Source organism: Vicugna pacos, chromosome 13 (genome assembly GCF_048564905.1).
Source record: "Vicugna pacos chromosome 13, VicPac4, whole genome shotgun sequence".
Classification (NCBI taxonomy): Eukaryota; Metazoa; Chordata; class Mammalia; order Artiodactyla; family Camelidae; genus Vicugna; species Vicugna pacos.
The window spans coordinates 51,789,813-51,811,448 of record NC_132999.1 but is presented as its reverse complement, the minus strand read 5'-3'; the positions used below and the strand labels follow the sequence as shown (position 1 = coordinate 51,811,448).

The following is a 21,636-nucleotide window of genomic DNA, read 5'->3' as shown; positions in this document are numbered from 1 at the left end:
AAGCTCTCAGTCCCACTCGGGAGACCCGAACAAGAGGGCCAGGAGTGCTCAGCACTCATCCAGGCAGATTGTCCCCGAAGGCCCAAGGGAGAGCTGGTGAACACAAACACTGCAGCCGGAGGGAGAGCCCCACTGCAAGAGGTTCCAGAAGGAAGGACGGGGGCACAAAGTGTGAACAAAGGCTCAGCCTGCACGTGAGCTTGACTTGTGCATGTCTGTGAAGGAAACATGGCTTGTGCCCTTCCTTGCCAGCTTTCCATGGCCCTGCATGGCCCCCTCCAGCAGTGGGGCTTGGGAATCACAGCTGAGTGTGGGAGAGCCCAGGCCGGGGCCCGTGAGGTGCCAAAGTACCTGCCCCAGGCAGGAAGCAGGGGAGGTCTCCCTCCAGCACCAACCTAGCCACTGAGGCCCCGGAACAGAGGTGCTGTCTCAGGGAAAGGCCCTGCCTTCCTGTGACGGGGCGAGGGCTCTTCTTCCACTGGCCTGGGAGCCTCTGAGGGCAAGGACTCTGTCTCCATGGTCAGACAGGGAACTCCCAGCAGGGAACTCCTGTCTGCCCCATCAGACAGGTAGCTCCCCAGGCACAAGTGCTGTCTGCTCTCAGACAGGTTGGGCCTCTCCCTGGCTGCCCTTCCAGGTGGGAGCTTCCCAGAAGCAAGGGCTATGTCTCCTTTATCAGACTGGTTACCCCTCGGGGTAAGGGTCACTTCTCCCGTATTGAGTCGGGGAACCAAGAGCAGGGTGTGTGCCCTTCCCATCAGATTGGTGAGTCTCCCTCTCAGACTAGGGAATTCCTCAGGTCCAAGGCCATGACTCCCCTTCAGCTTGGAGTTCTCCGATGGTAGAGATAATGTCTTCATCATCAGACTGGAGGACCCCTAAGGAGGAGTCTGTGCCTCCCCCATTGGACAAGGAGGCCCCCCATGGTAGGAGTCCTTCTCCTCCCATCGGACTGGAGGATTCCCTATGGCAGGATCCGGGCCTCCCCTCTTAGAAGGGCGGTCCCTGGGGCCAAGCCCCTCCCTCCCCCACTGACCAGCATTCCCCCCACAGTGGGAAGAGGTGAGTGGCTACGATGAGAACATGAACACGATCCGCACGTACCAGGTGTGCAATGTGTTTGAGTCAAGCCAGAACAACTGGCTACGGACCAAGTTCATCCGGCGCCGTGGCGCCCATCGCATCCACGTGGAGATGAAGTTCTCAGTGCGTGACTGCAGCAGCATCCCCAGCGTGCCCGGCTCCTGCAAGGAGACTTTCAACCTCTATTACTATGAGGCTGACTTCGACTCGGCCACCAAGACCTTCCCCAACTGGATGGAGAACCCGTGGGTGAAGGTGGACACCATTGCTGCCGATGAGAGCTTCTCCCAGGTGGACCTCGGCGGCCGGGTCATGAAGATCAACACCGAGGTGCGGAGCTTCGGGCCCGTGTCCCGCAGCGGCTTCTACCTGGCCTTCCAGGACTACGGCGGCTGCATGTCCCTCATCGCTGTGCGCGTCTTCTACCGCAAGTGCCCCCGCATCATCCAGAACGGCGCCATCTTCCAGGAGACACTGTCGGGGGCTGAGAGTACATCGCTGGTGGCTGCCCGGGGTAGCTGCATCGCCAACGCTGAGGAGGTAGACGTGCCCATCAAGCTCTACTGTAACGGGGACGGCGAGTGGCTGGTGCCCATAGGGCGCTGCATGTGCAAAGCGGGCTTCGAGGCCGTGGAGAATGGCACCGTTTGCCGAGGTAAGAGCCACAGCAGGGCAGGTGCCCCTGCAAGTACATGGCGTTGGAATCGGCTGTGGGCTTGAGCCTAGCGGCTGGGAGATCAGGCTGGTCAGGGCAGAAGTCTGGAGCTGACTGTGAGGCACTCTGTGGCCAGGGTTTCCAAATCTACAGCGGTGGTTCAGCTTCTTAGAGGGAGACATTGAACAACACTTCTGGAATGGCAGGATGTGTACGTACTACAGGGATGTGCACACTGATTTTAGTTGGTATGAGGATAAAGGTTCTCATCTTAATTATTTTTTATTAATGGTGGTAAGTGGCACTTTATTTCTTCATTTACAAAAGTGATATAGTTTCTTTTTAAAGAAAATGTGTAAGTCACAGTAAATAACATTTATGAGATAATATTTATTGAGCTCTTGCTGTATCAGTCAGTATAGGCCAGGCCATGCTGAAGTGACAAAACAATAAAAGTTTATTTCTCACTTAATGCTACATGCCCATCATGAGTCAGCTTGGGATTCCTCCCTCTGGGAGCCAAGCAGATGGAGGAGCCACCGTTTGGAATGTTGTGATCAGCGGGGCAGAAGGAAGGAGCAGGTGTGACAGACTGTATATGGACTCTCAAACTTCCCCCTGGAATGGCTCACACATCACTCCTGTGCACATTTCAGTGGCCAAAGCAACTTCCAAATCAAGGAGATGGGGGAGCACATCCCCGCCATGAACCAGGCCTCCTGACTACCATTTTTACCACGTGCTGAGCACTTTATAGGTACATCTAACTCATTTAATCCTCATAAGAACCTATGAGGGAGACTGCTATTTTATGGGAAGAGATTGCAGCTCAGAGAGCTCATACGGCGAGAAAGTGGAGGAGCCAGGAGTCTTACCCAGGTGATGTGATTCCAAACCACCCTCTTAACTGCTATGCCTCTTAGGTTAATTTAAGGAAAAATGTTAAGTAAACGATAGTACAGGTGGTGTTTGATTTTGGCAAAGAATCACGAAGCATAAGAAGTTTGTAAGAGGTACTGCGTGGTGGTGAGGCAGCTGTGAAGGTAGACAGACCTGGGTTCAAATCCCAGCCCTGCCAGTTATAAGCTGGTTGTCCTGAGAGGAATGTGAGACCCTCTTTCATAGGTTGGTTGTGAGGATTCAGGACCTTAAGACATGTAAAGCACTTTTTAAGGCTTCTATTATACAGTAAGAGCTTAATAGATGTTAACTAAATGAGATGCTGTGCGACGAGCCCAGCATGGCACAGGTTCTCTGTCATGTGAGCTGGGATGACGATGGTGGTGATACAGGAGACTTGAAGCCTCCTTGTAACACTTCCTCTTGCCTTCCTGATTGGATTTGAATCCTGGGGTGTGCCAAATGCCAGGTGAATAGTTTGGACCCTATTCCAGGGGCCTTGAAGAGCCAGTTAAAGTTTAGCCTAGGATAGTTGCAATGATCCTTGCCTTTATAACATTCTGTCTCATCCACCATCACCATGGCTCCTCCCTCCAGCCCTGGAGGCAGCATTTTAAGGATCCCTGGGAGGATTAAATGGGGGTGTAAGAGACAGGAGCAGTGACTTGTAGGGACGTAGTGATCTTAGGAGATGGTGGAAGCCTGGGCTGGGCATCCACAGTGCTGGGGAAGAGGCAGGGTAAATCAAGGGATGTTCTGACAGTGAATCAGATGAGACATGGGAGAGACAGTTTGGAAAGGGAGGAGTGGGAGAAATCAGAGGGAACCAGGAATTTCAACTTACAAGGCAGCCATGCTCTTAGAAAAGAAATGGGGAAATTGGGAGAAAAGGCTGGTTTCTTGAGGAAGACAACAAATCTGGCTTTCTATTCTTGAGTGTGAAAGTGCACAGCCTTGGGAGATGGCAGGGCTGAGACAGGCCATGAGGAGCAGAAGCCATCACCCACTGCTCATTGGTTATTCACTCATCAAACCTTCCCTGCACCTCCTAGGTATCAGACCTTGTGCTGAGCACCAGGTAAGACAGAGAAGAATCCAACTGTGGCCTTGCCTTCTAGGAGCTCACAGTCTAGCAGAGGAGACTGACTGTAAATGAACAAGGGTGGGGATGTGTTAGACTTGCTTTAATAGGAACTGCTCAGGCTGCAGTGGGCACAGGAAAGAGGGACGGTTTCACAGAGGAGGTGACATTGGAGCTGAGTCTTGGAAGAGGGATATGTCAACCAGGTGGTAGAGGCCTTCTGGAGGTTGGATCAGCATCAAAAAAAACCCTGGGGACATGAATCATTGTGGCCTTTTAGGGAGACTGGTCAACTGTTTAGTGTGTCTGTGGCTCAGGGTGCAATGAAGGATATAGGAAGAATTGTGGCCTGAGGGGTGCCCAGATGAGGAGGTATACTGATTATCTATTGCTGCATAACAAGTTACCTCAAAATTTAGAAGCTGTAAACATCAAGCATTTATTATCTCACAGTTTCTTAGGGTCCAGAATCAGGTATGGCTTAGATGGGTGCTTCTGGTTCAAGGTTTTTCCTGGGGTCGCAGTCAGGCTGTCAACTGAGGCTGCAGTCTCATCTGAAGGCTTGACTGGAGAGGGCTCTGCTTCCACATGCCCTCACATGGTTGTTTGCAGGCCTCAGTTCCCTCGCCACGTGAGCCTCACACTTGTGCGGTGGCTTCCCCAGAGCACATGATGTGAGAGAGGGAGTGTGAAAGAGAGCCCCCAAGACAGAAGCCACAGTCTTTTTATAATCTCATCTCAGATGTGACATCTTATTACTTCTTCCATATTCTCACCATTAAAAGTGAGTCACCAAATTCAGTCCATGCTCCAATGCAGGGAATTACCCGGGGTGTAAATGCCAGGAGGTTGGGGCCCTGGGGCCATGTCATACGATCAGAGTCGGAGCGGCTTCTTGCACATGATGGGGGTTCTAAGTAATCTGGGGGCAGGGTGCATCCAGCGCTGGCTTCCCCCAGCTCCCAACCCCCAGACCAGGCCCAGCTCAGCTGGCTGCTGGGTGTGAGTGGAGGCCAGTTGGGGTGTGATTAATGAGCTCAGGGAGCCAGAAGGGCACCAGCTGTTGCTGTGGCCTGTGTGCAGCCACCCAGATGTGGGGCTGCTTCAGCCCAAGTCCCACAGGCCCTGGCCCTGCCAGCCCACGATGTGTGGGAATGGTGATTACAGCTCACATGTGAGTGGGTGTCAAGTGCTTTCCCCGTCTCCAGCCCAGGGATGCTCAGCCTTTACCATGCGTCAGAATCTACTGGGAAGTTTACTAAAATGCAGATTCTCAGGACCGGTGCAGCCCTCTTCTCCAGGTCTGATTCTGTGCCTCTGAGGTGGGGCCAAGAACCAACTTTTTCTTTTTTAATTGAAGTACAGTTCAGTTTACAATGTGTCAATTTCTGGTGTAGAGCATAATGTTTCAGTCATACATATACACACATATATTCATTTTTGTATTCTTTTTCATTATAAGGAATGAGCATTTTTAAACAAGCTGCCCTGATGCTCCTGTAACAGAACCATTAGCTCCGCCACACGATGTGTTAACACATCCTTGGCCAGACCACACAGGACTCCAGGCCAGACGTGACCACAGGTCCAGCTCCACCACCACCCCAGGGAGTATCCACCCGAAGGGGTGGGAGGGGACATTAGTGGAATCTCCAGGAGGGTGGGATTTGGAAAGATCCATTTAATATTGAAATATAATTTAATAGGGAAAATTCCAATACTTTCTGAAAGAAACACAGATTAGAGAAAATAAAGCTGAATAAAGCCTTCTTGGCAGAGAGGGATTAGGTGAGTCCTCGTGGGGAGTGGCCGCCATCCCGGGGGTAAGCAGTGATGGCTGATGGACGTGGGACGTTCCCAGTGCACTGAGTGGTTCACAAAACTACGGGCTAAACTGACTCAATCTGACCAACTTCCCTTGGTACCTATTGTGTGCAGGGCACAGTGGGGAGGGGAGGGGCCCAGAAAAGCCAGTCAACCCCTCAACAAACATGTGTTGAGTACCCTCTTTGTGCCATGTAGCCCTCTAACAGGTATTTACTGAGTACATTCTGTGAGCCAGGCACATGCCAGCACTAGGGAACACGGAAGTGAACAAGAGGAACACGTTTGCTACCTCCCCAGAGTTTTTGGTCTGGGTGGGTGGATGGGGGAAGATGGAGGAAATAAAGCTAATAAACAAATAAATAGTTACAGATCATGGTGAATGGAAAGAAAAATATAGGGTGCAACAATAGTGATCAAAAAGAGGATTCGCTTTAGCCAGGTGGTTCAGGGAAGGCTTCTTGGAAGAGGCACCATTTGAGCTGACCAGGGCTGCCCTGGGAAGGCCAGAGGAGAGAGCCTGAGTCTCGGGGTTTTGGCCTCAAGTGGCTCCTGGGCGAACAGGGGAACTCAGATATAAGGAAACGAGGTAGAGCCGGGTTCTTCCAGAAATGAGGTCCATCCAAAGCACTTTGAGAATATGAACAAGAAGCCATCTTTTCTGACTGGGAGTCTGGGGAGGCTTCAAGGAGGAGGTGACATTTGAATTAGGCCCTGAAGAATGAGTAGGATTTGGATGCGTGAAGGGAGGGAAGGAATTGTAAATTGAGAAACCACATGAATAAAGGCCCGAGGCGTGGCAGTTTAGGGCATGCTTGGGGGGTGTCCAGTGCCCTGCTGGGTGCAAAGCTGGGGCACGACCTTCTCCTCTTCGTTCATCTAGTCACTGTTCACTGAGGGCCTGATCTGGGCCTGCACTGACCATACCGATGCCAGGTAGAGGACTCCTGGGACTTCCTTCAGAAGAACTCTGCCCCCTTCCGCGACCCCAGTCCCCAACACTCTCAGGATCACAGTCCCACTGGGGCTGGCCAGCAGCAGATCTGCTGGGGATGGCCGGAGAGTGGCCCAAGAATTCCCTCCCTGCAACAGCTGCTGCCACCCAAGCCCTGACTCTGTTTCCCTGACTCTTTCCCCATGTTTAATGGGACTGGTTGTGAAGGTCCTTGCCTCAGTTTCTCCAAGTTTGTCTCCGTATCCCTCTTTCCCTCCATTTCCCTTCGTATCTCTCCTTCCCTAATGAAGCCCCTTCTTCACCGTCCCTGCCCATCAGCTGGAGCCCTCAGCCCAGCAACCTCAGGGGGCCCTGCCCTCCTCTCTCCCGATGGCAGACGTGCATCTGTAACAGATCCGGAGGCAGCTCCACCGTGAGCATGATTGCTGCGATACTATCAGGGCGTAATGGGATTTTTAATATTTAGCTTGGACAGGGAGAGGGGCTGCGAGCCAGCGGGTTGAGGGGGTGAGGGGTGGGGGTGGTTGCACGCACATGTTGATCCACTGGCTCCCACTCAGACTTCCCAGTTCCCAGCTGCCTGGCTTCTCCTCCCAGCCTCTCCCTCTCCTCCCCCTGCCCTGCTCAGCAGCCCCCAGGCTTGCTCTCTCCCCCACCCATGGCCTCTCCTTGACCTTGGCCATGGAGACCTGGTTTCAAACCCCAGCTCTGCCTCTTGCTAGCTGTGTGACCTTGGGCAAGCCACAGACCCTCTCCCAGTCTTTGTTTTCTCATCTGCAAAGCAGAATAAACAGATGGCTGCTGTGCAGAATAAATGAGAAAATACCTAGAAAAGTGCTGTAAAAATGAGGACTTTTACAAACACTGTCTTTTGCCTGTGAACTTTTTTTTTCTCCTGATGAGCTTTCTTTTTCTTTTTTATTTTGAGGAAAAAATAACTTTTCCTCATCACAAAAACAATACAGGTTATGTGTAAAATCTTTAGAGATGACCGATTGGCCAAAAGGAGAAAGTTAAAGTAACACAGAGAATATCCGCTTTTGACAGACTGGTTTTAGGTCCTTCTAGATGTACTTATGTGTATTTACACATATTGGGTGGTTTTTTTTTTTAAGAAAAAAATAGATTCCTGATAAGAATATATAAGAATTTTGACTTATTAATATTTTTGTGGGCATTTTTCCATGTCATGTTAGATCATCATTTGGGGAGGCTCTTAGAATTCCATGGGGACAGATGTGCCATAATTTACCAGTCCTCTGGTGATAGACATGTAGATTGCTAGCAGTTTTTCACTATCTTAAATGCTGGGATGGACTTCATTGTCTCTCTGCCTTTTTGTACTGCTGCTGGTGTTTGCGTAGGATACATCTCCAGGCGTAGAATTGTGGGGTCAAAGGGTATGTACTTTATTTTTTAAGGGCTTTTGATACACATTGCCAAATCACCCTCCAGAAAGACTGGGCTGAGTTACCCTCCTAGCAGCAGCCTTCGAGAGTGTCTGTTTCCCTGCATGCTCACCAGCATGGGATATTATGCCTGTGGCTTTATTTTCTGTTTTACTCCCATAATCCTGTGCTTCCCTAGCCAAGGTAGGGAGGGACCAGGGGTTGTCTCTGGGCTCACAGAGTTGGATCCTGGGCCACCCTCAGGATGGCCTCCTTCCCACCTTGCTCTCAGCTCCAGCCCTTCCCACAGAGCCTGGACCAGTGGCCCAGATGTGTCTGGCCAGTCTATTGGGGTGGGGTGTGGTCAGTCTCGGTGAGAAAGAGGGAGGCTGCCAGCTGGCAGAGCCTGGGCTGGCTGGGGAAAGGGGTGTGAGAGTTGGAATGCTGGGTGGGAGGAGAGGCCAGACCCCTACACAGAAAGTTCTGCTGCTTCTTTCCAAGGGCAGGGTAGGGACGCCCAGCTGGGGGAGGGGAAAGGGTGATAGATAACCCCTCCTGACCCCCAGGCTCAGTCCAGCCTTTTCGGAAGGGGATTGGATGGGGACTCTGGCCAGTACACTAAGGCTATTCAGGTCTTTGCTCTTAAAAATTAGAAGTACCCCCTCCCCACTTCCTATATGCTCTCAAAGGATCTGTTCTTTTTTTTTAAATGTCACTTTTAAAAATTGTTTTTTGTTTGGGAGGGTAATTAGGTTTGTTTATTTATTTATTTTTAATGGAGATACTAGGGATTGAACCCAGGACCTCGTACATGCTAAGCACACACTCTACCACTGAGCTATACCTTGTCCCCACAAAAAGCTCTATTCTTATTCACAGTTACCCATCCATCTCTCCATCCATTCATCTACCTGTCTATGCATCAGCCAGCCGGCCAGCCAGCCAGCTTCTGATTTTTTCGCTTCTTGGAAAGATCAGGCGATGCCTTCTAGAGGACCAAGAAGCTAACACATACTGAATAACACTCCCCAGGCATCTGCTATTTGCCTGTCCCTGGACCAGGTATGGGGACTGCAGACAAAGGAGCTTTTGCCCTCCTGCAGCTTCTAGTCTGGTATAGGGGAGATGACTCCATCTGTAACTACAGCCTTGGGGCACTTAGGAGGGAGTCAGGGGAGAGCTGGGGAGGCTTCCTGGAGGAAGAGCCATTTCCCCAGGGCTTTGGAGAATGGGAATAGGTGGGGACAGGAATTAGTCAAGAAAAAAGATAGTCAGTTGAATTTTTTTTCAACCCTGATCTCTTGCTGATCCCCGAACAAGATGACAGCCATCTGAGGGGCAGGGGGATACAGGAGAGGTATTCTCAGCCAAGAGAGAAGGGCAGAGGGGCTATCAGGACTTTAGTTCCACTCTGTCAAAGGGCTGAGTGAGACAGAGGCTGAACAGAGTCCTGAGAGGCTGGAGAGGGCCAGGGCTAAGGGCGAACGGTACCTTCTGTGTGCCTGGTGCTGTATTATATGCTATGCTCCATTACCTTATTGAATCTTCCATTGATAAGTTTAGCTCCATTTACAAATTGGGAGACTGAGGTTCAGAGAGGGTCAGCAAGTCTTCCAAGGCCACACAGCCACGAAGTAGCTGAAGCGGAATGTAAACACAGCTTTCTCCAGCTTTCTGGGACAACTGATTAACCAGGAGTAGGTCGATATCTCAGTATGCTCTGCCCTGCCCACCTCCTGGATTACCGAGAGACCCCTGAGATGGTGGATGTGAAAAGAGTTCGACAGATATCCATCTGAGGGGCTCACCCGTGAGACTTATGAACTCAAAGGAAGGAGGGGGCTCACCCAACTGGGGCCACCAGATGGGCTTCCAAGGGGAGGAGGGAGGTTCACACCTGGTCCCTGGAGGACGAGTTGCTTTCATATCAAGAGCTGTTGGCCAGAACAGAGCACAGTCCCAGAGCAAAGGCTCAGAGGTGGCGAAGCCCCTGTGGGCCTCCTCTCCTCGTGTCCAGCAAGCAGATGGCCTCAGTGAAGGAGGCCCACCCACCCCTAGCTAACCTCTGGCCAGAGAGAAGAGTCCCCCTGACCCCCACGTGGCATTTACCTCATGCTCCCTTCCTGCACAGTTACCTTCTTGAATCCCCCCATCAGATGAAGAAACTAAGACTGGGGCCAAGCGTCCCACCCTCCTAGGTGGCAGAGGCAGGTACGCAGTCTAGTGCCTCCCACTTCTGATTTCCTCTGCTTCTTGGAGGTGTCAGAATGGCTTGGTAGCAAGGACCCCGTGCTTATCTCCTCTGGACTAGGCAGCTCCCCACGCAGGGTCTCCCTGACTCCAGGTCACCCTGGGGGTTGGGTATCCTCATCCCTGTTTTACACAAGAGGAAACTGAGGCTCGGAGAGATGAAGCAGCTCGTCCAAGGTGACACAGTTAGGAAGGGATGGGGGTTGAACCCGGGCGCTCTGACCCTGGAACCCCAGTGCTGGCCTCTCAGCCCCCGCCTGGCCTGGCCTCAGACTCTGAAGGCCTCGGGTTGACGGGTTTGGTTGCGGGCTGCCTCCAGAGCACTCCAGCAGGACCATAAACAGCTGGGGAAGTTCCCCTCCCTCCAGCGGCTGCCTTTTCATCTGGCTAGGCTTCGGGATCTGGCGAGAGAAGCCCGTTTATTGAGGAAGTTTATGCATTTAACAGTTTAAGCCTTTCTAAGCCTGTGGTACAACAGGATTTGGGAGCCGTTAACAATTCTGTGTGGTTAAGAGATTTTCATTGCTCTGCGGCAGCTGGCTCAGGCCCCACAGGCCCCATTCTGGCCTCCACCCCGCCCTGCTGGGACACCTCCTCCCTAGGGCCCTTTGTCCTCAGCCCCATCCTGCTGCTTCTCCCTTCTCTCCCTGCTCCTAGAGTCTAGGTACGAACTTTGACCTCAGAACAGAAACTGAGGCCCAGAGAGGGGAAGGGAGTTGCCCAAGGCCACACAGCAGGTAAGAGACTTGCCCTGAGACCCCCACTCGCAAAGACTTCCCACACCCTAGACTGCCTTCCTTGGGTAAGCAGGGGAGATGCTGGAAGGACATTATTATTGTTAATTCCTCACTGGTGGAACTTACAAAACCCCTCAAAAACCAATATCTGGCCTCTGCCAAGGCTTTGGGACAGGGCTGGCTGGGGTGGCCTGCCCAGTTCATTCACCTTGTCACCTTGTCAGGTACAGAGCCGGAATCAGACCTCAGGCCTCCCAGAGTCCTAACGAGAATTCTTCACACTATGCCAAACTGGGTTTTTTTCCATAGCTTGGGGGGGAAATGCCATTTGTAATTATAATGTCTTACACATGTACAGTATTTATTTACTTACACTCTGCCTCGTTCCAGAAAAGATTAGAGGCTGCTTTTGTGTAGCATTTGGTCTCACCCTGTGAGATACTTTGATCTGAATAATACCCACATGAGAGAAGCAAGGCAAAGGTTATTAGCGCCATTTTAGAGACAAGGAAAACTGAAGCCAAGAGGGGACCGGATTCGCCCAGGGTCATGGTGCACTTTGGTGGCAGAGCTGGGGCCAGAACCCAGTGCTCCAGCCTCCTGGGCCTGGGCTCCTCGGGAGCCCCTTGTCATCTCCGCGATATCCATCCCCCTCCAGCTCCCTGTGCCTCTACCTGTGTGGGGGTGAGGCCCCAGGGTCCCCTGAAATGCCACAGGAGACCTTAGTCTCCATCCTGTGTGGGCAGAGGTGGCCTGAAAGAGTTCCTCACGGCCCAGAGGACATATGGTTTGTGCGAAGAGGAAGATGTGGGTGGGTTTGGTGAGATGTGAACCAGCCCTCAATAGCCATATGGATAAAAGGGCCATGGCTGGGGGCCCTGGGGTCACCCTGCGGGGTGGGCTGGCCTTGGGACTCCTGCCCTGTCTGGTCCCTCCGGCTCTTTGCTCCTTCACCCGGCATTCCCGGGCTTCTGCGTGGAGCCCATGGAGGTTGGATGCTGCTGCTGTTCTCATCACAAGGGTTTGTTTCCTGATCATGGTACCCTGCCTGCAGGTCACAAACACAAAAGCACTCCCATTCCACTGGCATCCAAGCCAGCCGTGCACCTTGTCTCTCGTATCTCTCTCTGCATCCCCCAAATGAAGAGGCCGAGGCCACTCATCACCAACTTCACACTTATAAAAACAGAAACCCAAAAACGTTAGATGAAATGACTTACCCAGAGACCCAGCAATCAAACTCAGGGTCCTACTGCCCCCCTCGGTTCCCTGCACCCCTCGCTGGACTCCAGCTGTAAATAACAGATACAAGAGCCCAGGGAGCCAGGGACACACATTGGTTGAGTGCCCACCTGCACCAGGCCTTGTGCCTTGGAGTCTAATACTGGGTCCTTACCATCCCCAGAAGTTGGGTATGGCTGTTACCCTCATTTTGTAGAAGAGGAAGCGAAAGCTCCAAGAGGTTAAATAACCAGCTCAAGATCACACAGCTGATGGATAGTGGAGCCAGACATGAAATCCAAAACCTGTCGTCTTCCCATTGGAATATTTGTACGTTTCATTGTTAGTAAAAGTTTTTCACAATCCTTATCTCATTTCATCCTGATCAACCCTACAAAGTAAGGGGGATGTTAATCCCATTCTCCAATGAGGAAATTAAGGCTCAGCAAGGTGAGGCTCACCACTAGGAAGGTAAGAGCTGGGACTCAAACTGGGTCACTGGGTCAGTTTGAGTCTGACACCCACTCTGACTTTCCCAGATTCTGTTTCGAGAACTCTCTGGAACCCATTCATATCACACCTCTGCTCCATCATTCCACTAAAATTGTTCACAATCAAGGCCTCAAGTGACACTCATCACCAATCCAGTGGTCAGTTCCCAGGCCTTGAATTCCCTGAGGAGCATTTACAAAGTGGCCCCTGTCCTCTGGGATCGCACTGTCTCATGGTGCCCTGCCTGCCCCTCCACCATGTGTTTCGTGGACAGTTCCCGCTTACCTCCCTCCTCCCCACCTCGGAGGCCCTGTTCTAAGTCCTTAGCTTCCTCTTCTCTCTCTCTCTCTTTCTCCCTCCCCACTTCTCTCTCTCTCTCTCTGGGTGACTCTGTCCATGCCCATGGCTTCCAATGCCCTCTCTGGGCCAGTCTCCAGCCTGGACCACTTCTCTGAAGTCCCGACTCACATATCCAGCTGCCTACTGGACATCTCCACCCTGCTTCCTCCCTGCCCCCTACAGTCTCTTTCCTACCCTGCAGCCAGAGGTCCCTCTATAACTTAGCTCATGCCCCACCCCTGCTCAGAACCCCCTGAGACCCTTCATCTTACTTAGAGCAAAAGCCAAAAGGGCTCACAAGGCCCTATGCAACCTGTCCCGCCCCTCTCTCGGACCCATCTTTCCCCATTTCCTCCTTGCCTCCTCCCCTTCAGACACACTGGCCTTCGGGGAAATTTCTTCTGCCTGGAATGTTCTTTCCTCAGGGATCTACACTGATCGCCCATCACCTTCCTCAGGTCTCTGCCCAAACATCACCTTCTTGCCAAGGTCCCCCATTGCCCTAGTTTTCAAAAGGGTGCATGTGCGTGCACACAGCCCACCCCCACTTGCCTGTTTTATTTCTCTCCATCCCTCCTACTGCCACCTGACATACCAGGGGTTCACCTGTTTGTTCCTTGACTACGTGTCTCCCCAGCTGGCATGTAGGCTCCAAGATGGCAGGCATTTCTGTTTCGTCCACCACTATTTCCAGTTTCTAGGGTGGTGTTTAGTTCATAGAAGCTACTCAATCAGTATTTGTTGCAGAGCCCCACTCACCCCAGTCTCAGACACTTCACCCTCCCAGCCCTGGTGGGAGCGATGCTCTCAAAGGCCCTGGGAGGGGCTGGGGGCTCTTCCTGCTCCAGAGGGGTGAGCGTGGCCAGGATGCCCAGCAGGCCTGTCTGGGGTTGGGACAGATGTTTCTAGGCATGGATTGAGACTTATAAAATCCCAGATCCTTCTTGGAGCTGGGCACCTCAGAGAGCCTCTTTCAGTCTTCCTGGTGTTTTCATGCCTGCGCCGGCCTGACCGTGTCTGGACTCCCTGCACAGTGGTCCTAGACCAGAGTCTGTTGGGGGACCCATCTCTCAGCAGGAGCTTGTGGGAGCCCTGCCGTGTACCCAGGTCTCTGCAAACACAGAGCGGGAGGAGGTGCTCAGCCTGCCGAGTCTCCTGATCTCAGGTTCCGACTCGGGTCTCATTGCCTGACTTACTCGGAGAGGTCTTTTCTCTGAGCCTCAGTTTCCTCATTGTTAATTGGGGCCTGCAGTCACAGCCCCGCAGGGCTTGGAAGAGGCCCAGAGGAGTTATAGGAGCTCCGAGGACAGGAGAGGGATTGGGGGGGGGTGCTCCTGCTCCAGGAAGGAGTGTGTCTCGGGGCGGACACCAGCCCGTGCCCTGGCAGAGCGCTTGGAGAGCAGAGCCATGTGTACATCATCCAGGGGGCTGGGGAGTGGTTGGTAATTGTCTCGCAGTTACAAGCAAGCCTGGGTACACAGCAGGCACCTAATATATGCTTGTGAAATAGCATTGTTTTAACCAGAGAGGATGCTTTTATTGAGCAGCACAGAGTCAGGGTGCCAGGGTCCAAATGTGGGCTCTGCACCCCCCACCCCTTACTCTGGGACCCTGGCAGAGTGTCTCCCTCTCCCCTCCCACCCCTGGAGCTCAAGGTCATCACCTATAGAATGACTCTTATGCACAAACAGCCTCTGATTCTGTTCTGTCTGCTCCTCACAGTGCTCCTCACAGGGCAGCTGTGACTAAGTGTGACACGAGGATAATGACCTGTGCTGCCTGCCACACCTCAGACGCCCTCAAGCAGGGAGATTTAGGGATGTAGGTAAGAGCCAGCCGCCTGGGTTCTAATACTGGCTCCAACATTTACTACCTGTGTGACTCTGGGCAGGTGACTCACTTCCCAAAGCCAGGATCTCCTCATCTAAATAGATATAATAATAAATGGAGTGTTATAGGCGAGTTGTGAGGACAATGTGACAATCAAAGTAAAGCACTGGTCATAGCACCCAGCACGTGGCACGTGGTCAGTGCTGAGCGTAGCCTGGAACTTAGTATCTAAATGCTCAGGATTATTACCGTCCCCTTTTGCAGATGAGGAAACTGAGGTTCAGAGTGAGCAAGCGACCTAATTGTTCCAGGCCACACAGCAAGTAAGGCACATTAACCCCTGTGGTCCAGTGGAGTGTAAGCTGAGAGGGCTGGGTGGGACTTGGGGGCCAGTCAGATCCATTTCCCAGCTCTGTCCCTATGTCTGCAGCAAATTCTGGGCCCAGAGCCTCATGTTACCTTGGCTCCTTCCAGGTAACCAGACTCAGATGTCTTCCCTAAAAGGCATCACTGTCTGATTAGCAACATTTTAAAGACCTGAGAGTGGTCGCTGGCCTTTTTGCGCTGCCTGGACAGGCGGTGCAGCTTTGGGAGCCCCACATCCGTATCCCTGGCAACTGCAGCCCTGGGTTGCCCTCCCCCCACACCCTGCTGTCAGAGCTGTCTGTCTGTGGGAGCTCCCTGGAGACCTGGGAGGGATGTGCATGCACACGTGTGCCGGGTCAGTGTAGAGCATCCCCAGCACGCCTGTGTGTACGTGTGCACTGGCCCCATTAGGCTTGGGAGAGTGTGTGCTGGGCTTGCTGGGAGTCTGTTCGTGTGCCTTGGGGGGGAGGGGCGGTGACCCACCACTTATCCACATGTGTGGTTGGAACATCTCTGGACATAAGAGCATAGGCAGGCATTTCAGCGGTAGGGCGTGCACGGGCGCTTGCCCCCGCAGCTCACCCTGGAGCCCACTGTGAGTCAGTACTGCCCTTGTGTTTGTATGTTCCTGTGTGCGTCTGACCTGTCCCAGCACATGTGTGTTCATGCAGGAGCAGACTCGTGTGTGTGCTGGGTCAGACGGACCAGTGCTGTAAAGGAGCATGGGTGTCACACCAAATGAATGTGTGCATCCATCATTGTTGGGCGGGGGGACTCTCTGCATCCTTGGGAGAGAGTGTGTCCTGGGCCAAGTAAGTGTGTGTGTGTTTGTGCACATCCAACCACCAGATTAAGCCAGTGTGTAGGTGTTCATGTGTATATTCTACCAGACCAGATGTGCATGTACTTGGAAATGGGTATTTGTGAGCGTGTGTGTCTGTGTGCACAAGTGGAATATGTGTCTGGTGGGGGAGGGTACACACACACACACACACACACACTTTCTGGGGGCCAGAATGTCAGGGCCATTGATTTTCTGTCTCAGAAATTCCCTTTGAGTTCCTCTTCGTGTCTCTTTCATGAACCAAAGTCAGCAGTTCCAACATCCTTAAAGCAAATCGGGCCCGTTTTGCAGCAAGCCTCCGTCCCTGCCCTTCCCCGCTGGTTGTGTGCACGACACGTACACACAGAATCTGCTTATGATTTACAGGAAAGCTTGGGGGGCCCTGGAGGGGTGCAGTGACAGTGCTGGGCTGGGGTCAGTTCTTCACCAGGCTCTGCTGTTTTCTAGTCAGTGGCCTTGGGCATTTCCCTTACTTCCTGGAGCCTCCGGTTTCTCATCTGCCAAAGAGGCCCCGACAGTGGTGAAGACACGATGGTGAAGCCCCCGCCCGGGCTGGGATCATTATTCCTCTCACATCTGTCTGGGGTGTTCTGTTTATGCAGCACTTTTGCCTTCTTCCTGAGGAGAGCGGCTGTTTCTACACGGTACCCCAAAGCAAGGCCAGTGGTAGACAGGCCAGCAGAGGAGCCAAGGTGCTCCTAGGAGGAAGGGAAGGGGCACCCATGAACTGTGCACCCCTACTGTGCTGCAAGCGAGTATCACCTCACTTCATCCTGGCCGTTTCCCCCCTGTGTTATCTTCGCTCCACAGAGGAGGAAACTGAGGCCAGAGAGTGGCAAGGGCCTGCCTGAATAGTGGGGTACAGAAGGCAGCAAGCTAGGAGGGGGCCCAGGTCCAGCTGACTCCTAAGTCTTCCCAATGTTCCAAGGATGCTTCCTAGAGCAGACAGGAACAACAGGTCAGGCCTTGAAGGATGCCTGTTCTGCACCGCAAGCAGTGTACAAGCCGCAGGCACTGTGTAAGCAGAGGTGGCAAAGCACCAGGCTGGAGGAAATCAGGCCCTTCAGCCTCCGCCTCCTGCCCGCCTGCTCCAGCTCTCCCGGCCCCCTCCAGATGGGCAGCCCCTCGCCGGGGTCCCCTCCCTCCCCTCAAGCTGCAGTCTTTGTGGCCCGGGAAGAATGCCTCTCTTTATCTCCTGGACGCCCCCTTCCCTTTGATTCCCCTCTCTGCAGCGTTTCTGCTGACCTCTGCGTGTTGGGAATCCAATTAGAGAAGCGGACAGAGAGAGTGACAGCCGCACGGAATCCCGCCTCGGCCCCTCCGAGCACGCCCGGTGGAGCTGCAGGCAGCGTGGGGCCTGCTTGTCATGCCGGGCCCTGTGCTGCACTTTGTGGGGATTAGCTGCCCGGGGGTGGGGCACTCCGCAGATGGGACCAGAAGTGATGCTGGTGAATGTCACATCCCTGCGAGTAGGGAGGGGCCCCTCTGCTCTGTGTGGAACCCAGCATGGGGAAGACTGGGAAGAGGGCAGGAGGCAGGCCGGCCTTGGCCAGGAGTGAGCCACCCTGGCCTATAGGGGGTGCTTGGGGAGGTGACGGCCCAGCCTAGCTGGGGTATTTGCTTCCCATTGGAGGCCCAAAGCTAGGCTGAGGCAGAGCTGGTAGTGAGCTCAGTTCTGCCTACTGTGGGGGAGACACCAGAATTTCCATCTAGGAGGGGCTTTTATCCAGAAGCTTCATTTGCAAAATAACTTTACACATGATTGGGAGCGGGAAACCCCAAGGAATGGGGAGAGGGCAGCCGCTGAGTGATGGCATCTGAAGAATCACCCACAAGCCACTCCTTGGCAGGGCCATCAGGCTACGGCCAAGACCCTGGCCTTCCCCACCCTCTGCCATGCAGTTACCCTCCTGGTTTACTGCTGAAGAGAACGAGGCTCCGAAGGACAGAAGCCAGAGCTAGGATTTCTCTTCCGCTCCTCCTGCCCCTAGGTCACCCTGGCCCCACCGCCAACCCTCTAAGACGGGAGAGTTCCCGATGAGCACCCCCCCAAGGAGGGATATGGCGTCTGAAGAAGTGGATTTCTGGCCCTGAGGGAAAGCAGCAGCCTCATCCCCAGTCCCAGGAGCATCAGGCAAAATATGGACCAACAAGTGCCCCGGCCCCTCTAGGAATGACTGGAGCTCACAGTGCACTCACTCACCGGGCCTCGTGCTGGGTCCAAGCACAGGGGGGGTTTGGATCCAATGTGGCCTCTGCCTCCAGGAGCTTACAGTGATGGAGTATGTAAAGGGGAGACCCACAAGGGGAGCGAGGGGTGGGGATGGGATCACACTTAGCCTGGGGGTCCCAGAGGACTTCCTGGAGGAAGGAGCACCTGAGCTGAGACCTCGAGGACAAGTAGAAAAAGCTTGAGGTGGCCCTGAATATTCCAGGCATGAGAGGCAGGGCTGGTGTGGGGCTTCCCGGGGAGGGGCACCTGCCTACCCTCATCCCCATCCTCATTCCACAGCTGCCTGGGCTGGGCAGGGCTGGCCCACCTCCTACCCCAGCGTCGCAGTGGGGCTGCACTGCTGTGACCACCTCCTGGGCCTGGCAGAGTTGGCAGCCTTGGATGCTTCACATCTTCAGTTAGAATCATCATGGGGTGGGATGGGAGAGCCCAGGGAGTCCCACTGCCATCCTGGGGCAGCAGGAGTGGTTGGGAGGCCACAGTGCCAGACAGCACATGTTAGAGAACCAGGTCCTTTACGTACACTGTCTCCCCGGATCCCACATCAGCCCCAGGGAACAGGAACCGCCACCCCATTTTATAAGTGAGAAGACAGTTCAGAGAGACAAAGGATTTGCCCAGACACTCAGCGCATGTTAATTTATGGAACCAGCATTTAAACTCAGCACCCCCACAGACCTTTCCCACCACAGCCAGTGCAGACATGAGTGTACTGTATTTATGTTTTTGGTACTTCTGCCCCAGCACAGTGCCTGGCATGTAGAAGGTGCTCAGTGGGAGAGTGGTGGGGGGAAGGATGGATGGGTGGATGGATGGAGAAAACCAATCGATCAGTTGACCAGTTCTTCCTTACCTGGTGCCTTTTTTAAAAAATAACAAATTGGCACCAATCCCCATCTCGCCAGTAACGACCACATTAAATATGAAGTAATCTTCCAGCTTGGTTCTCATGAATATAAAATGAGAAAGGTGTGTGGACCCAAGGGAGCAAGAAAAGACACCCTGGTCTGCTTCCCACACCTGCCCGGGCCTGAAAACACACGCTCAGTCACACAGACCCTCACACATTCTCACACACTCACACCTCCCTCCCAGCTGATGCACCCCACCGCAATGCAGGGACCTTCCCATCCCCCACCCCATCTTTCTTCTTCCAGGTGGAGGCCTCTCTGAGCTCAGCCAGTGTGCCCACATACCTCTTGCGGCCCCTCTCTTCCCTCTGAACTTGACTCCTCCTCCCTCCCACCTTCCTCCCTCCTCTGTCTCCACCCCCCTCCTCCTTCTATGTTCTCTTTCTTCTTCCATCTCTTGGTGTCTCTACCTTACTCCAGCTTCCAGTCTCAGTCCCATCCTCCACCTGATCATGCTTCGTGCTGCACCGTCCGACTATCTGTCCTCTCAGTCTTTCCTCTTGCTTCCCCTGTGTCTCTCCCACCCGCCCCTTCACCCTTCCTCACCTTCGTCCCTCAGGCCCTAAAGAGATCCCTTGCCCGTCTTGGACTCTCCAAGGGCCTAGGTGAGCTGTCAGCTGGAGACTGAAGCCTTTCTCCTCAACCCAGACACTCAGAGGTCAAACTGGGGTACAAAAGCAGCCCCCTAACCTTTCTCCTTAGGGAGGGAAATGCTACACACAAACCCAGGGAAACTGCCTCAGTCCCCTCACCTACCAACCCAGTGAGTCACCTGGCCAGCCCAGGTGAGGTGGGGAAGAAGGCTACAGATTCACGCAGCCCGGTTCAGATTCCCTCCGTGCCCTGAGCAAGTGCCTCCACCTCTGAGCCTCAGTTTTCTCATCTGTAAAAGGGGACAAGAGTCTTGGCCTGGAAGGACTGTGTGAGGCTCAGGTGTTCTGCCCGACACATAGTAGGTGCTCAGGAGTGGCCATGGAAAACAAAAGAGAAGAGGTGGGCTCTGCCCTCAGAGGACTCACAGCCCAGTGGAAGGAAGGCAGGTGACTGGGAGAATGCACCCCGTCAAGCTCTTGGGAGCTGGTAGAGACATGAGACATGATCAGAGCTCATTTGCCCCTGAGGTCAGTAAGTGAGGGCAGACTGAGAGGCCAGGGTCAGGAGTCACAGGGAAGAAGTCGGCCTCAGTTCTGAGTGATGCTGGGGCCAGGCCTCAGGAGGAGCCTTACTGGGGATTCAGCCTAAGGCCTGGCCAGCTTGGAGCTTGTCTGTCAGTCTAGGGGTTCCTGAGCACCCCTTGTTGTCTCTTCTCCTTCCCACCAAGGCTAGAATCCTGCAGGTTTAGGATGAGCCATCCACCTCTTGAGCCTACATCGTCCACCTGTCATCTCTGTCCCGTGCTGGGCACAGGGGGCATGGCCTGCTGATTCTGAAGGAACTTGGTTGGTGCCCTGGTTTGGTGTGACCCCATTTGTGTGTCCTTGAGCCACACCCATCCTCTTTGAGCCTCGGTTTCCTCATCAGGGTCTTTGAGTAGGTTAAACAAAGGCTGCAGGCCCAAGTGGGCGTGGGGTAACCGTCTCCCAACCTCCCGCAGAGCTCCCTACGATGGAAATTCCAGACCTGCCCCTCCCCTCGTGGCCCCCCTTGGGCCCTCCCTTTCAGGAGCTGACCTCACCTCCCACTGCCTGAGAAGTCTGGCCCCAGGAGGCTCACGCCCTCTGCCCCCTCCCTCCACCTCCCTGCGACCACCCAGCCCAGCCAGCTGGGCGGGAGGGGATCAGAGGCTTCTAGCAGCAATCTCCCTCCCACCCACCCTAGACCCAGGGGTCAGCAAGCGTGGGAGGGGGATGGAGACTGGGATTCTGTCTGGTGGGGGTGAGGGCAAGAATCAGGCAGGTGCGTGTGTGTGTGTGCATGTGTGTGTGTGTGTGTGAGAGAGAGAGAGAGAGATCACAGTGCGTGTGCCTGCTAGGGGGCTGCAGATGTATCTGAGGACCCGGGAGGGTGAGCCTGGGGAGAGAAGACAAAAGAATGGTGTGAGCTGGAGAAGCCGCTGCTGGGTGGGAGGCTGAGTGCATTTGTATGCAGCAGGAGCCAGAGCCCAGCAAGGCCCACTCTTCAGAGGAGCCTCAGTTCCCAGGAAACTGAGGGAGCGCTGCAGAACCCTCCCTCACACACCATCCTGCCCAGGCCTAACTGTACAGGTGGGGAAACTGAGGCTAGGAAGCCGCACAGCCAGTGAATGGCAGAGCTGGGACTGGAACCCCGCCAGCCTCCTAGCCCAGGGTTCTTCCCATCCACTGAGTGCCCCTGGGGGCTGCAGCTGGGCATGGAGTGGATGAATGAAGGAATGAGTAATGACCATTGATGCCGGTAAAGAGCACTGGGCAAACATCTTATGATAACTCAGTGATCCTCACACAACCCATAAAGTGTGTGCTGTTTCGATCATCCCTGTTTTACAGATGGGAAAACTGAGGCACAGAAAGGTAGAGTAACTTGCTCAAGATACTGCTAGTAAACAGCA

At 53.8% G+C, this 21,636-nt stretch overlaps 1 protein-coding gene across 4 annotated transcripts in view; it reads left to right on the top strand.

Annotated features, from left to right (window-relative positions):
* EPHB2 (EPH receptor B2) overlaps positions 1-21,636 on the top strand; it is a 176,034-nt gene that overhangs the window by 62,731 nt on the left and 91,667 nt on the right. For all 4 annotated transcript variants that reach the window (XM_072975151.1, XM_072975150.1, XM_072975149.1 and 1 more), the window contains one exon: positions 1,054-1,738. In XM_072975151.1, coding sequence (XP_072831252.1) covers positions 1,054-1,738 — 685 coding nt within the window. The remainder of the gene's footprint in view (positions 1-1,053; positions 1,739-21,636) is intronic.